The 14,915-nt window shown below is 40.0% G+C and overlaps 1 protein-coding gene across 9 annotated transcripts in view; it reads left to right on the plus strand.

The window, feature by feature from the left end:
• The window catches only part of CYB5R4 (cytochrome b5 reductase 4), a 51,857-nt gene extending 39,098 nt beyond the window's left edge, over positions 1-12,759 (plus strand). For 2 of the 9 annotated variants that reach the window (XM_016207327.2, XM_016207328.2), the window contains 2 exons: positions 8,298-8,462; positions 12,076-12,759. In XM_016207327.2, coding sequence (XP_016062813.2) covers positions 8,298-8,462; positions 12,076-12,130 — 220 coding nt within the window. In that variant the 3' untranslated portion in view covers positions 12,131-12,759. Of the gene's footprint in view, positions 1-6,253; positions 6,417-8,297; positions 8,463-12,075 lie in introns of those variants that run through there. The other 7 variants (XR_001602776.2, XR_001602777.2, XM_016207331.2 and 4 more) reach the window with 7 other exon arrangements.
• The last annotated feature ends 2,156 nt before the right edge of the window (positions 12,760-14,915 follow it).

Raw genomic sequence — 14,915 nt, forward strand, 5'->3', positions numbered from 1 at the left:
TTACATTAACATTTACTGATAGCTGGATCACTAGTGGTCCTCAGTGCACACTTTGGGAAATGCTGGTGTAGGCAGTAGGAAGAGTCTGAGTTAGGCTGAACTCAGTGGTAGAATGAGGCAGCAAGGAGAGCACAGTGAAAATTTGTTTCATTGAATAAAGATCCCTAGCACAGACAGCTGAAGTAAGAAAATTTAAGTGGATGTATGCTCCATTCTTCCTAAGAAATTGGAAAGCAGTAGGAAATTCTAAATGAATTTTTTAGAAGAGTGAATTGGATAACCTAGCATTCTTTCTGTAATCATCAAACGCCATTTCTAATAATTTCAGAACTTTATAAGCATCTGAAGTAAATGTTTATGTTTATGCTAGTATGGTATAGGTAGTTCTAGGCTTTATAAAATTAAAGTTAAAGGCCTCACAAACTCAGCTGTGTCTCGGGGGCTCCAGGTTCTTCTGAGTATTTTCTGAATATTCTTACTAAGGTAGCATTGTGGTTTTTCCAGTGTATTGCTTCCTGCTGCCTCCCATTCTCTTCCTCTTCCTTTTCCTCTTTTAATAAGTGACTTTCACAAATTAAGGATGACCTGAACTTATTTATCCTTAAATATTCACTCTTCTTACACACTTAAGACATAAACATAAGGATATTTACTGTACATAGGGAATTGTATGGCAGTTTAGAGCATGATTTAGAAAGAAATACAAATTCCTAGGTTTTCAAGTGTCTTTGACACTAATTTTCAAAGTGGAAAATCAGAAGTAGCACCTACTGAAAAGCCTAAAGACCTAAATTCTAGTTTTTATTCTGCCTTTACTAGCTTGAAACTTTACTCAAAGTTTATTTAACTCTGTGGGCCTGTTTCTTTAACTTCAAAATAAAATGACATCTTTCCTACTTTCCCACTTACTTCATAAGGCTGTTGTGAGGATTAGAAAAGTATAAATGCTTCGGAAACTGTGAACCTACCTCAGACACCTGAACTGTGGTTATAGAGGACCTCTGTATACACATGTTTCACTTCCGTATTAACTGTTTGAGCTCCTGTTTTGCTAAACATTTAAAAGAATTGAAACACATAGGTAGGCTTTTTTCAAGCTCGGTGTTTTAAAAAACATTTTTGGCAGTGTTTTTATGTTGTTTAAGATAGTTCCTTATAAAAGAAAAATCCACTTACCAGTATTTTGATGAACAGACACAGCACTTTGTCTATTAATAGGAGTTTAACTTGATTTAAGAATTGGTAAAGCGGAATGCATTGATAGCCTCTGAGCATAAAGTGTCTTAACAAAGTCACGTGTGTGTTCTGTTCTGTGCTGGTCTGGTCTACGTAATTTGGGCTGGTGGAGTTGCATAGGCTGCAGTGTTGAGGATGAGGAAAGGCCCCTTCTCCCCACCCCTGGATGCCTGGCTCTAGCAGCACTCACCAGGTGAGTGACGCTCGGCTTCCCGAGAGAAGCGGTAGTGCTCCGGCTTCCGGCCTGCCCTTGTCCTCGCTCTTCTGCTCCTTCTCTGGTCTCCGTGCTCTCACATGCTTGCCTGCTTGCTCCTGCGTGCTCTCACTCTCCCTGCTCCCTGACCTGTCCCCTTCCTGGAGACACGCTCGCCTCGCTGAGGCACTTCACTGGCACCGACTTGTAGCATTGTATAATTTATGCTCCTGGAGACTCATGGGCAGGCCCTCACTGGGAAATAAAAGGCCATGCTTGTGGCTTTGGAACATTTATCAGGAATTTTAGTGTTCTGAGGCTTTATGCAGATATAGGAGAAGTCTAGCCTTAAAGGCTTTTTGAGGGGTGTTTTAGTGCTCTTTATTCAAAAACAGAATTGTTGAGTCTCACACATGAAAAGTAGAAGCTCTGATTTAATATAAAGTAATTTTAATTAGTCACATCTATATTTTAGTTAGCATTTAGAGCTAATTTTTATGTATTAAATCACCCTTTTCTACATCTTGACTCTCCCATGTCACTTCTAGTTTTAGTATTAAAGTTTCTGATGACAAAGTGACGTCTGAATACATCTTCTTGGTTAAATTATTTTTATTGGATTGTGAATATAAATTTTTTTCTTACATTCCGTAGTTAAAACAAGTAAAATGTTTTATTGTCTGTATGAGGCCTCAGCCTTCCGCTCAGTGCTTTGTGGAACAAGGAGGGATAAGAAGGATGGATAATGAGGCTGGGATATAACCTAATATTTTCATTTTCAGCAAGCATGCTGTGCTTGTCCTCAGAGTTTATCTTGATGATAACATTCATTAGAAAGTGAAATCCTTAGACTTGTTACTGTATAATGGAAACTTATTAACCTGTGACCTAGGCAAGTTACTTGATCTGACTGAGCCTCAGTTTTTCCATCTGTAGAACAGGGATGTCAATACCTACGTTCCAGAATTGTTTGGATATGGGAGCAATGAGTTAGCATATGGAGGTGCCTAACCCATAATTAGCATATTTGTAACATTCATTCATTCATTCATGAAACACGTATGAGCATCTACTGTGTGCCTGTATACAGGGCACAACAGCAAACAAGATACTGTGCTTATTTTCTTATGCAACCCAGGGAATACATACCTTCATTTTCCCACATTGTTAAACACAAAGCAAATTCAGTGGTACCTCGGTTTTCGAATGTAATCTGTTATGGAACTGTTCGAGTTCTGAAACATTTGAAAACCGAGGGATCAACACTCAAAAGCTGAGCCTCAGGATCTTGCCCTTAGTGGAAGCTGTATGGCATGTTCAACTTCCAAGGCGTGTTCAAAAACTCAAGCATTTACTTCCAGGTTTAGGGCGTTCATAAACCGAAATGTTCTTCAAAGGAGATGTTCGAAAACTGAGGTACCACTGTATGTACAGTAGCAGATGTAGCTAATTACTATGTAAACTGAAATCCAAATTAAGTTTCACTCATCTCTTCTGAGCAGTGTTATGAGACCCAGCTGACTCAGTGTTATACATTGGTTCACTCCCTCCCCTCAGTAGCATACACTGACTGAGGTCTCGGCCTTTGTAGAACTAGTTTCAGGGTACTGGACAGTTTGACAATGAGGTTGAATTCTGGGCAACATTTATAATATATAAATATAACAAGTATTTTCCTCCCTTTCAAAGAAGTCATTTTGGAGATAGTAACCTTATTTTAGTAAAACTAGTAGCATATACTTTTATATAAAAAGTAGAATTTGTTGATTTGCTGATTTTCCCCTTCTGTTTAAAATATTAATACATACTTATTATATAGAAAAATGTAAGGAAAAGTCACCCATAATCCTACCATTTAGAGAACCATTATTAACATTTATGGTCTGTATCTTTCCATTCTGTCCCTCTCTTTTGCTTTCTGACACACACACAGACACATACTTTTTTGTTTTGTATTTTTTAAAAATAAAATAGTTATACTGACTGTACTTTTTATAACTACATTTTCCTGTTGTGTATATTCTATGTATAGAATAATTTAAATCAGTGATTCTCAACCTGGAGTGATTTTGTCCATCCCTCCCCACCCCCATACCCTAGGGGACATTTATTCTGGAGACATTTTTTATCATAACACCTGATGGAGGAGGTTCAACAGGTACCTAGTTGGTAGAGGCCAGAAATGCTGCTACCATCTTACAATGTACTGGGCAGCCCCTTACAACAACAACACATCCAACCCAAAATGCCAACGGTGCCAGTTGGGAAAACCTGCACTATACCATGATTTTTATAGCTGCATTTTGTTCAGTCATGTGAGCATACAGTAACTTATTTAACCAATCCCCTACTGTTTCACAGTGAAAAGGCTTTGTTCTGCACCCCTCTAACTCGGCAGGCTAAAAATTCATCATCAGAGTCACCAAGTAAAAGTGTAGTGAGGCTATTGAAGCATTTTGACAAATAGCCTCTAGAATACTAAGGAAAATTGCACCCTGCACACTTGTACTCTTAGTGTCCTTATTTTCGCTCCGGAAAGGATGAGGTTAATGGTTGGAGCATACTGGGAAGAGAAAACGAAAGGATTCCATGCAGCAAGGGAGTGGGGCACAAAGGACAAGGGACCATGTACCCAGTTATATGCACTAACATATCATGTGCATCACTTCACGCATCGTGTGCTCACTTTTTCAAAGTGAGTTTGATGTTGGAAAAACATGTGCAATGAGTAAGACTATTCTAGTGAGGGAGGTGCTCTGAAGTGCAGCAGTAACTGTAAAGTGTGTGTTTTGGGAGGAACAAATCCCAAGTTAGAGAAGTCTAGGGAGAGGAAAGGAATTGTTTGTGAGGGGAGATCAGAGCTTTGTGGAAGAAGCGGCTTCTGAGCTGGGCTTTGGGAAACAGTATTTTGTGAACAGGAAAAGAAATTTGGGTTGTAGAATTTCATGAGCAAAAAAACACGAAGGCCAGGATGTTCAGAGTGCTTTAGCAAAGGAGAAGAGTCTAGTTTCGTTGAAGTAAATACAAGGAGAACAATGTGAAATAACTTTGTAAAAATAAAACCTTCTAACTTTATATGCACATTAGAAGGACTCTGAGTGGCGACCACCTCTAATCCTCTTGTTTTACAGTTGAAGAAACAAGGTAGGCTAAAACCTGGTGATGGGAGACCTTGAATGTAATTCATATATTAAATAAATGTGTATTAGATGGATGTGGGAAGGCCCAGCAATACTTGGCAGCTTATCTCCTTTTATTACTGACGGGCTCTGTAGCTAATGACCCACTGTGTTCCTGTGCACTGGTGTCAGTGTCAGAATGGGCACTGTATTATTCCCATTTAAGATGGCAGAAGCCAATGATTGCAGAAGCATATCGAACAGTGTGCCTTAACCCCTTTCTTTTTCCCCAGCTTGTGATGCTCACAGATATGTGGGCCCCTAATCTAGACCCTTCTGCCACTTTCTGTTCCTCCTGTATGCTCCTCAAATGGTGTGTTTCATAGAACTTGTTTCTTGAATGTTCATGTGCTCCCCACTAAAGGGCTGTGTGATGAAATAACTGTGAGAAAAAGTGTGCACCAATATTACCTTCTTGAAGATTTACTCTGAACTTAGCATATTTAAGGCTTTGAGAAATTCTAAATGAATCTGTTTAACTTTTTTAAACCTCAGTCCTAAATTTACTTGATTGTTAGCCTTTTTCGTGGAATGCCACTAACATCTGGAGGAGCATTAGTGTTTCATATATTCATTTTGAGAAATGTTCTCATAATATGTGTATTTTGTATAATTTTAACTCCTAGCTGTTTATTTTGTGAGCTATTTTTCCTGCGAGCAAATACCTAGTTTTCCTGCTGTTTCTAGTATTTTCCTTTAGCTTGAGAAACCAGAAAAGGCTGGGGCCCCAAATGCTCTGAAATGCTCTTCCTTGGGCAGTGACAAACCACTGAAGCTTTTTAAGCACAGATACTGTAATTTGGGATATGGGTATTTAGGGGAACTACTGGCAATGGTGTGTGGGATGGATTAGGGCTAAGGCTGTTAGAGCATTATTTCAGACAAGAAATCTAAGGCCCTTATTTGGAGTTGTGGCAGTAAAAGTGGGAAAGTAGGGGACATATGGAAGAAATATGACGGAGGTAGGTTTTGGAAGCTGATTGGCTAGAAGACAGTTGTTGGATGACTGCAGGCTCTGCATATGTGCCCTCTCCTGCCTCAAGGCTATAATTGCTTTAGACAGTAAGTTGGCCTTCATTCAGAACACTTCAGGAGAGATGACTGATTCCACAGTAACCACCTGTATCTTGATGTGGTATATAAAATTCATTAAAGTATTCTTGAGCCTTAACTTGGGATGGCACCTGCTCCAGTTAAGCTCTTTTCTAGTCCTGTGAAGGAGGAGATAAGCAGGATAGCAGGCTCTTCACAGTTTTCTTTAAAATTGCATTAATGCCCCTCCTAACTTTTTCTATTGAGTGTCCACAAGCTACAGTAAAAGGACCATTATGTGAATAAATACAAAATGCATGAGAAGTTCACACCATTTATGTAAGGATCTCAGGTACTTATCATCCTTTAGCAGATGCCTGCAGAAAGTATGCCACTGACTAAGGTGTGTTTTTTTTAAGCATCTCAGTAAAGGAAAATTGTGAATATTTTCAGATGACAGCAATGCCAGTATCTAAGATTTATATGTTTTAGCAGTTTCATTCCAGTGATAGACTTGTTGGAAAGAAAGCCAGCGGAGATCTTTATTTTTAATTTAGCAAGGTAATTGCTATCTTTTATCCAATTGCCTGTGTATAATTGGAAATTTCTTAAGATAGTGGTTCTGCAGCTGCTTCTGGGTCCCCTCTGATGATCTGATGAAAGCTGTGGACCTTCTTCCTAGAAAAAGGCACATGGGAATTCACGGACATTTTTATGTGTGATTTCATAGATGCCAGCCTGTGGCTTTGTTCTTCTATTGACAGTTTTCATTTTTAGTAAGTATGGCTTCTTTGTAAATAAATTTCTTTATTCATTCAACAAGTATTTTTTATGCACTTACCTTGAGTGAGGCCTGGGTACAGCATTGAACAAGATAAACAAGGACCTCACCCTCTTGGAACAGTAAATGAGTATTATATTCCAAATTTATTGAAAACTCTTAATTTTATGTGCTAGAAGGGAAAAACAAGTTAGCGAAAGAAAGTGTTTAAGGAGACTCTTGTGTAAGGTGAATTAGTATACAGGGTGAAGCAAAAGTAGGTTTAGAGTTGTGGGTACTCAAAACAGTTTATTCTTTATTATTTATTAATTATTGTATTATTTTCCATACAAACAACTGTAAACCTACTTCTGTCCTGCCCTGTATCTGCTAAAACTAAATGGGAACCTTGAAGGTAAGAAATAAAACGTAATTCTGTCGAGTTATTTTTAATGTGAAATGAGAACATTAGAACTGTAAGAGATGATGTAGTATTCCCACCTCGTTCCACAAATGGACAAGTAAGACCGAGAGGCTGGGGTCGAGGTCAGAGCGGGGGCTGGCTCTCTGTCCCCGGCGGGCGCTGAGTCGGCCTGTGTGTCTGTGCCAGGCTCAGCAGCTCGCGGGAACCTTAGCCCAGCTGCCCGCCGGCCACATCCTGGTTCTGTTCTCATGTTTGACTCCCCGGGTCCCCCCATAAGAGCAACTGTTCAACTTTTTCTTGAGATTGAGATTAATGTATAATAAATCCCTTCTACTCTTGAGAAAATATGCCAGTTATGCATTGGAAAATATAGAAATGCATTTGATCCGATGATGTTGCAAATGCGAGAATTAAGTGTTTTGCTGAAATGGAACCAAGGGGGCAGGTGCAGCAAAGGATTTTGAGTTGTGTACTTGGCTCGTCACCAGACATTCAGCTAACAGATTACAAAGCAGGGAAAGTGGTCTGCAGTTCCGTTGTGAAGCTTGGCTGATGTTCTTTCTCATTTTCATTCCTACCCTTCTTTTTCCTTACGTTTCATTCCATAGTGCTTGAGTGCCGCTGGTGTGTTGGCCACCAGGGCCATAGTGATAGCCCGAGCGACATGGTCCCTGCTCTTATGGAGTTTCTGGTTAGTGGGGAAGGTAGACAATAAAATTATCATCATGGTGACCCTGTATTTAAACCCGAAGTAAGGTCTATGAAGAAAATGGAAATATCTCCACAGCACAAGGACCCCAAGGCCACAGTGCTTCCCTGTGGAAATGGTGCTTAGCTAGGAACTGAAGAGCGGGTATGACAGAAGTGTTACAGGGAGAAGAACGGGAGTGTGGCTGCGAAGCCGGAGAGGAGGGGACAGAGAGCTGGGAGCTAGGTCTTGGGGAGGATGTGGGCATGGGAGGCGAGCAGAGAGGTTCCCACAATAAACCCGGGCTGCCGGCCTGTGCAGCAGGTGGACTGTGGCACCATCCACAGAGAACATTGTGATGGGGAGGTTGAACGAGGAGGCAGCAACAGTGTGAGTCACGCAGTCTGTTGGTTATAAGGGTCTAGAACTCAGAAAAGGTTCGAGTCAAAGATTAAAATGCACATGTCACTGGTGATTGCTTTTTACCTGACTTATACTACGAATGTGTAATTCTCTGAGATTCCTTGGAGCTCTTGCTAATGAGTTCAGTAAAAAGTGCCAAATTACTCGTCTCATCTGTAGTAAAAACTAATCCTTAGTAAATATGGATTTACCTGTATGTTTTTGTTAAATCTTTGCTTATAATCTATTCCAGTGCCTTTCTAGCAAGTGTGTCAGTTTTTACATGTGTCATTTTCAGGGAAAAAAATATGTTTTAGTGAATTCGAAACATGTTGGTCACATGTTAAAATAAGAGACTTTTTAAAAATGTTTTTTTTCTCTAGATTTGATGTTGAATTTGTTCTCTCAGCACCCACTTCTGAATGGAATGGCAAAAAGGGACACATTTCACCAGGACTTCTTTCTGAATTTTTGAAAAGAAGTTTAGGTAAATCCAAAGTTCTCATCTGCATTTGTGGACCACTGGCATTTACAGAACAAGGAGTAAGGTGAGTAGCAATGTGGTAGAGAAAAGAATCCTCGAGAAAGTGAAATGAAGATCTTCCGTAGCTCTCAGTTCCTCCTTCATATAAACCTGCACTTTTAATAGCCTGTTACAGCCTGAGAAAATGACCAAGTCTTTACTCTTTAAGCAGGTGAAGGGTTGGAAGCTAAGATAATGTGTGGAGTTAGATGTGAACACAAAAGTAAGATACTACCAGCTCTCAGTATCCCTAATCGCTGGCAGTATGGGTACATTCACAAGGTTGATGCCACAATCTTATTTGACACCCTAGATTCAACCTCTTCTTCCATCAGAGCTTTATAATATGTAGTAATTAATAAGCAATGTTGATCTCATTGTAGCTCTCCATCTTTCTTTATTCTTTGCAACTGGGTGAAATTTAGTAAGTAATACAGTGATTAAAAGCCAGACAGCAAGACAAAAAGAAAAGACTAGAACATAATAAGCCAAGATGAAGAGTTGAACTCTAGAGAATGAAAAGTCAACAGTCATGGCCATCTTATTTGAAATTTTCCTTGATCTGATTTAACTCTAAAGTGACACTAAAATATTTGGTTAAATATAGCCGCTCTTGATTTCTAGATGACTTTAAAATATGACTGCCTTAAATGCCATTTTTCCTTGTTTGGCATATTACTCAACCTAATATTTTCTAGATAATTTTCTCTCTTGCTATTTTATTTAAAATTTTAATTATGAAAAAGATTGACCTCAAAAGTAAATAGACACTAAGAAATGTTTCTCTCCATATTGTATTTAAAAGGTATTTTAATTAAATTGAAGTGTATTTCTGGATTTTAATACTTTCAGGAAAATGTACTTCTGCTTAAGCTCTCTCAACTTAAAAAATTTTAAATTACTGTTAAACTTTATTTTTTTAAAGCTCAAACAAAACTATTAAAATTATAGTGAAGACTAATAACGTGGTTTGAAGTAAAATTCTGCTATTTTAGAAGTATCTGAATGCTTGCTTTATAGATGGCAGTGTAATAATTCTTTTAAGTGGTTGGGAATCATAAACTTTCTCAAGAAAGAGACTGACTTAAGGCCGCTTAGTCCAATTTCCACTGACTTGGGAGGAATCCTGCACAGCCTCTTGAGAGAAGAGGGCCGTTTTCCCCCGTGAATTATGGGCTCCTTGAGGGCTGTTCATGGTGGTTCCATGAAAAGCTTAGCCCACTTTCTTGCATACTGGAGCCTCAGACATTGTAATCGAATAGGAGGCAGCCAGGGTTCTAGTATTTTTGCATTTTTAAAATGGACTGTAACCTCTACAGCTTTATTTTCTCAGCTTTACCTCAGAGTCAGTCTTTCTGTGCTGTACTGGCTGTCTTGCCCAGAATTGCTCAGGAGTATTATCAGTCATCAAACATGGACCCCTGCTCTTGCTCACCCTTAAACATGGTGCACAGAGTTAACTTGTGAGATGTGGCTTGATTCACATCAGTCCTTGCAGTTCATAGCCCTTGGGAATTTGAATCTAGGACTCTTACTTTATTCCTTGTCCTCACCCTCTTCACGGATGGGGTGTATCTCTCTTACTTGGAAGGTACATGCATCTCATTATACCATAGTTTTTTCTGTCCTGAAAGATGACTCTTTCTTTGGGATACCCAATCCTAGTGCTCTCTGACGTTAATTTCATGTCTGTTGCATAGGTTATAAGTATAGGCATTTCAAACATATTCTACATATTTGGTGAAAATTTGTCAAATTTATATGTTGTGATAACTCAGAAACCTGTTTTTTAGTATTAATAAAAGCTTATAATTATTTGGCCACTAAAAGTTCTTTCACCCATTAAATCCCCACTTTGTTTATTACAGAGATGAATGAGAGTCTCTGCTTTCAAGGGCCACATTGTCTAGTGATGGAAACAAATGCAGAGACCAATAAAATATGACCAGAATGTCATAAATACTCTTACTAGAGATGAGAACATCTCTAGTTACAGAAAGAAAAGTTGGGATGTGTATATTGGTGAGGACTCCCCCTTAGGCCAGAAAGACATGTGCTTTGAATGATGACAAACGTTGCCAGTCAGAGGCGGTGGGGAAGGATGGTACAGGTAGGGAGGGAACATGAAGGGTGCAGGTGTTCAGAAGACTAGACTGGGAGAGACAGGAGGTGTGGCTGGGAAGGTAGGACGGGCTTGGACAGTGAGAGGCTTTACTGCTGCACCAAGTTGGCTTTTGTGACTCCCGTGCCGCATATACTGTCCTTTTGTCTGAATGTGTGTATCTGCTCAGGAAGCCGCCAATTTGGGTTTGAATTCTAGCTCTACCACTTAGAATCATCTGACAGTCATTAGCTGGGTATCCTGGGGCCACTTACTTATCCTTTCTAAGCTTTGGTGCACTCACTTGTAAAATGAAATAAATAATACTTATGCATGTGGAGCGTTTAGCACAGTGACTGCATATAGTGAAGACTAAATACATGTTTATTATGTTCAGGGGCATTTTTTTTTATTTTTTATTTTTTTAAAACATATCTTTATTGATTTCAGAGAGAGGGAAGGAGGGGAAGAGAGAGAGGGAAACATCAATGATGAGTCATTGATCGGCTGCCCAGCCCGCAACCTGGGCATGTGCCCTGACCGGGAATCGAACCCCGATCGCCTGGATCCTAGGTCGATGCTCAACCGCTGAGCCACGCCCGGCCAGGCTCAGGGGCATTTTAAACAGACCCATTTCTATGATTTCAGTCTTCGATTATAGTGTTTTCCAAGTTGAATTACCCTTCAGCAGTATTGCTGCCTTTTCTGTTCAGTGGAAAGAGTAAAGATAGGATGCTGTGGGGATCAACTCCTTCCTTTGAGAACTGGTGAATAAAGGAGGAAGAAATTCAAGCATTTATTTTGCCTTTTCTATATGAGCTATATTACAGGGTAACCACATAGTAAATGAGAAGTTTTTCTTTACAGAGTTCCTCAGCTTATAAATGAAGAAAGAATGATAGAAGTAGAATACAACCAATTTCAGTCCCTAATGAACTAATAATGGATCTACTATAGGTGATTGATAGTTGTTAGCATCCAACAAGAGAGGCAGCCAGGTATTATGTGCCGCCTGATGGGAGAATACTACCTATGAAGTAGTCTTGTCAAAAGGAATTTAAGCTGTGTCTGATTTAGCCTCTAGATCCAATGATTAAATTACGGGCAGTAAGAGGATATAAGTACATATTATTAACATATACCACAGGATGCAGCAAAATGAGGACTGTGGGTCACTCGGCACATAAAGATCTAATTTTGTCAGATAAATTGCAATACAGAGGGAGAGAGAGATGGAGGGGAACCTTATGAAAAGATATTATCAGCTCATCATAGTGGGTAGACTTTAATTGGATATTCAAATAAACTTTTAAAAATTATGGCCTTTATGAGAAAATTGAACAATTGAACACTAGATATTTGATTATATTAAAGAATTGCTAATTTTTTTAGAAGTGATAATTGTTGGGGTTTTTAGTACATAGTAAATGGGGAAAATGAAAAAAAAGTACTATGTTTATTATGTTAAACTTTGATTTTATTTCTTTATTTTTAAACATTTTCTCTAAGAGACATGTGCTTTGTATTTGTTTTTCAGGATGCTGCATGATCTTAACTTTTCGAAAGAAGAGATTCATAGTTTTGTAGCATAACGAAGACCTGTCATTGTCTTTTATGCAACTGTTTTATCTAAATTTGTGATTGCCTAGCGTTTTTAAGACATTTTGTATATACCAAAAGGTTAGACTTCTTGCTTCAGTTTCTTAAATGAAATTAAATCTTCCTTCACTATCGATAACCTGTTGACTTTATTTTATACCATAACGTATTTTACTACTGATATTTGACCTGGAAAGTCAATTATGGTAACAAACACATGCAGGTTGTTTGTTATGAATCACACAGTTTCTTACCATTTAAATTGTATCACTGTCCTACAATGAACTCTTGTGTTTTATGAAGTGGTAAAGTAAATGATCATTTGGATCATGTTTCTATGCTGTAAAATGTCTTAGCAATACAGACTAAATTTTACATTGCACTGTTAACTCAGGAAAAAATCATTTATGTTCTTGTTATTAATATTAAAACATGGAATGTTATAACTTATTAAGTGATCTAAACATTTTGTGTGTGTGTATGGCATTGATACAGAGTAGAATAAAAATATACTTACGTACTTTTTAATCTTTGTCTTAGAAATGTGTTTGAATGCACCAATATTGGGTCCGTGTGTAAGGGAAATTTTAAAAGGCAACAATAAAAGATATTGGAAATGCTACACACATGCAGTTTGGGTCAAGTGTGGTAGAGAGCTTAAGAGAACCTTGACAGCTGTTTCTGTTCTCAGCCAAAGCCAGTGGCATTGGGAAATTGAATTAAAGTTTCGGAATGGGTTAAACTTTAATTATTTCTGCGTCCATCCAGATCAGCTGGAAAAGTGAGGAATGCTCTGTCCTGAATGGTACTTTCCCAGCTGGGTCCTTCCCCACAGGTGGCAGTTCAGCAGGGAGCCCCTGACCTCGGGTGTGGGACACCTATTCTCCCTGCCTGCTGCTGTGTGTGCAGCCTTCAAATGCCTTCCCAGGTTGGGATTCAGAAAGGGCATCAAGACAAATCTCTGTGCGCTTTTATGAGGAAACTGTGGAATGTAGAGCTGGCTAATGCATAAGCTAATAGCTTTTTCAGTCTTGTTTAAGATAGCAGCAATGTTTTCATAGAAATGGGGTGGGAAGAGTCTACAATTTCCCTGCAAATAATTCTGTAGTATCTAAATCTTCACTGAATGAATAATGCGCCCGAGAGGAACACAGTATTAACATTCCTCAAATTGCAATAACCAGCTTAAGAAGCTCCCTGTGTACAAGTGGCTGGTTGAACACTGTCATCTTATCCTGTGCTCGCCTCTTCCTTTTCTTTGAGTTTATTGGGGTGACATTGGTCAATAAAATTATATAGGATTCAGGTGTACAATTCTATTATACATCATCTGTATATTGTATTGTGTGTTCACCACCCAAAGTCTGGCCTCCTTCCATCACCGTTTATCCCCCACGCCGCTTTCCTTCTGGCAATCACCTTGCTGTTGCCTGTGCCCGGATTGGCCCGTTCTACCCACGTGGTCAGTCGCCCGGGCAGGGCCTAGCCGTCCAGGCTGCCAGTGCCCCCTGGTGGCTAAGAGGAACACCCTCTAGCTTCACACCTCCATACTGCCTGCGCTTACTCCCCTAAGAGGGATCATGTACTTTCTGGACACTTTCTCATCTTTTCTAACCCCTTTCTTTTTCCTCTCTCCTCCACTCCTTTTCTAATTACCTCAAGCAAACAAAATCTCTGTTACTTTCTATATGTACCTCCATTCCTTTTCTTATTATATTGTAAAGTAAAAGAAAACCCGTAAGCATCTTTGCAGTTATCTCATTCGCTCACATGATTTTATCAACCTGTATGGTAATGATTCCCAAATTGAGAATCAGCTGAGCATCAGCTTCCAATATCCACTTCCCTGCTGGATACCATCTCCATGTCCCTTCCACAAGCCCTCAAACGCTGCATGTCCCAAACTAAACTTCCACCATGATCATCTCTCCCCAAGTCTGTTCCTCCTCTTTAATTCCATCTTTACTTCACTGGCACTACTTTCCACCTCCCCAGCCTTCCCAGACCCATTGGGTACCAGTGTCTCCCTCTCCAACCTGACCTTCTCCGTACCAGCTAACCACGCCCATCTCCCCTCCACTGGGCCAGTGCAGGAGCCTGATCGTTGGCCTTCCTGCTGCAGTCTTGATCTCACTCAAACCCATTTTCCATGCCTTGGAGAGAAAATCCCCTAAATAGAGCCTCCGTCCCCCGCAGAATACAGCCATACACAGTGGGGCACAGATGGGACTATAGATTGTAACTATTGTGCTTGAGCCATGAACTCGAAGACTCCTCATCCTATAATTGCAGTGAGGAAAGAGATGATAGTCAAAGTCACTGTTGCTTAAGAATTCTGCTTGCTGCTTTTTTTTTTTTTTTAAAGTGTTACTGTATTAGTTTTCTATTGTCCCCAGGACAAATCAACAAACTCAGTGGCTTAAAACAACACCCATGTATTATCTCATAGTTACCCGGCTTAGAAGTCTGGGCACGACCGGGCTCAGCTGGGTCCTCTGCCGACCTCACAAGGCTGGAATGGGGTTGTCAGGGGGCTGGGCGTTTCTCTGGGGGCCCTGGGGAGAGTGCCTCCAGGCTCATTCAAGTTGCTGGCAGAATTCGGTGCCTTGCGGCAGCAGGAGCTCCCCATTTCCTCGCTAGCCGTCAGCTGGGGACCAGCCTGCTTGTACTGCAGCCCACATCCCTTCTCACGCAGTCTGCGTGTCCCCTGCAGTGTCAGGTGGGTCCAGGTCCTCTCTGCTTCTCATCTCCCGAACCTCCCTTCTGCTCTCTTTCTCG

This window comes from Miniopterus natalensis, chromosome 5 (genome assembly GCF_054644295.1).
Source record: "Miniopterus natalensis isolate mMinNat1 chromosome 5, mMinNat1.hap1, whole genome shotgun sequence".
NCBI classification, from domain to species: domain Eukaryota; kingdom Metazoa; phylum Chordata; class Mammalia; order Chiroptera; family Miniopteridae; genus Miniopterus; species Miniopterus natalensis.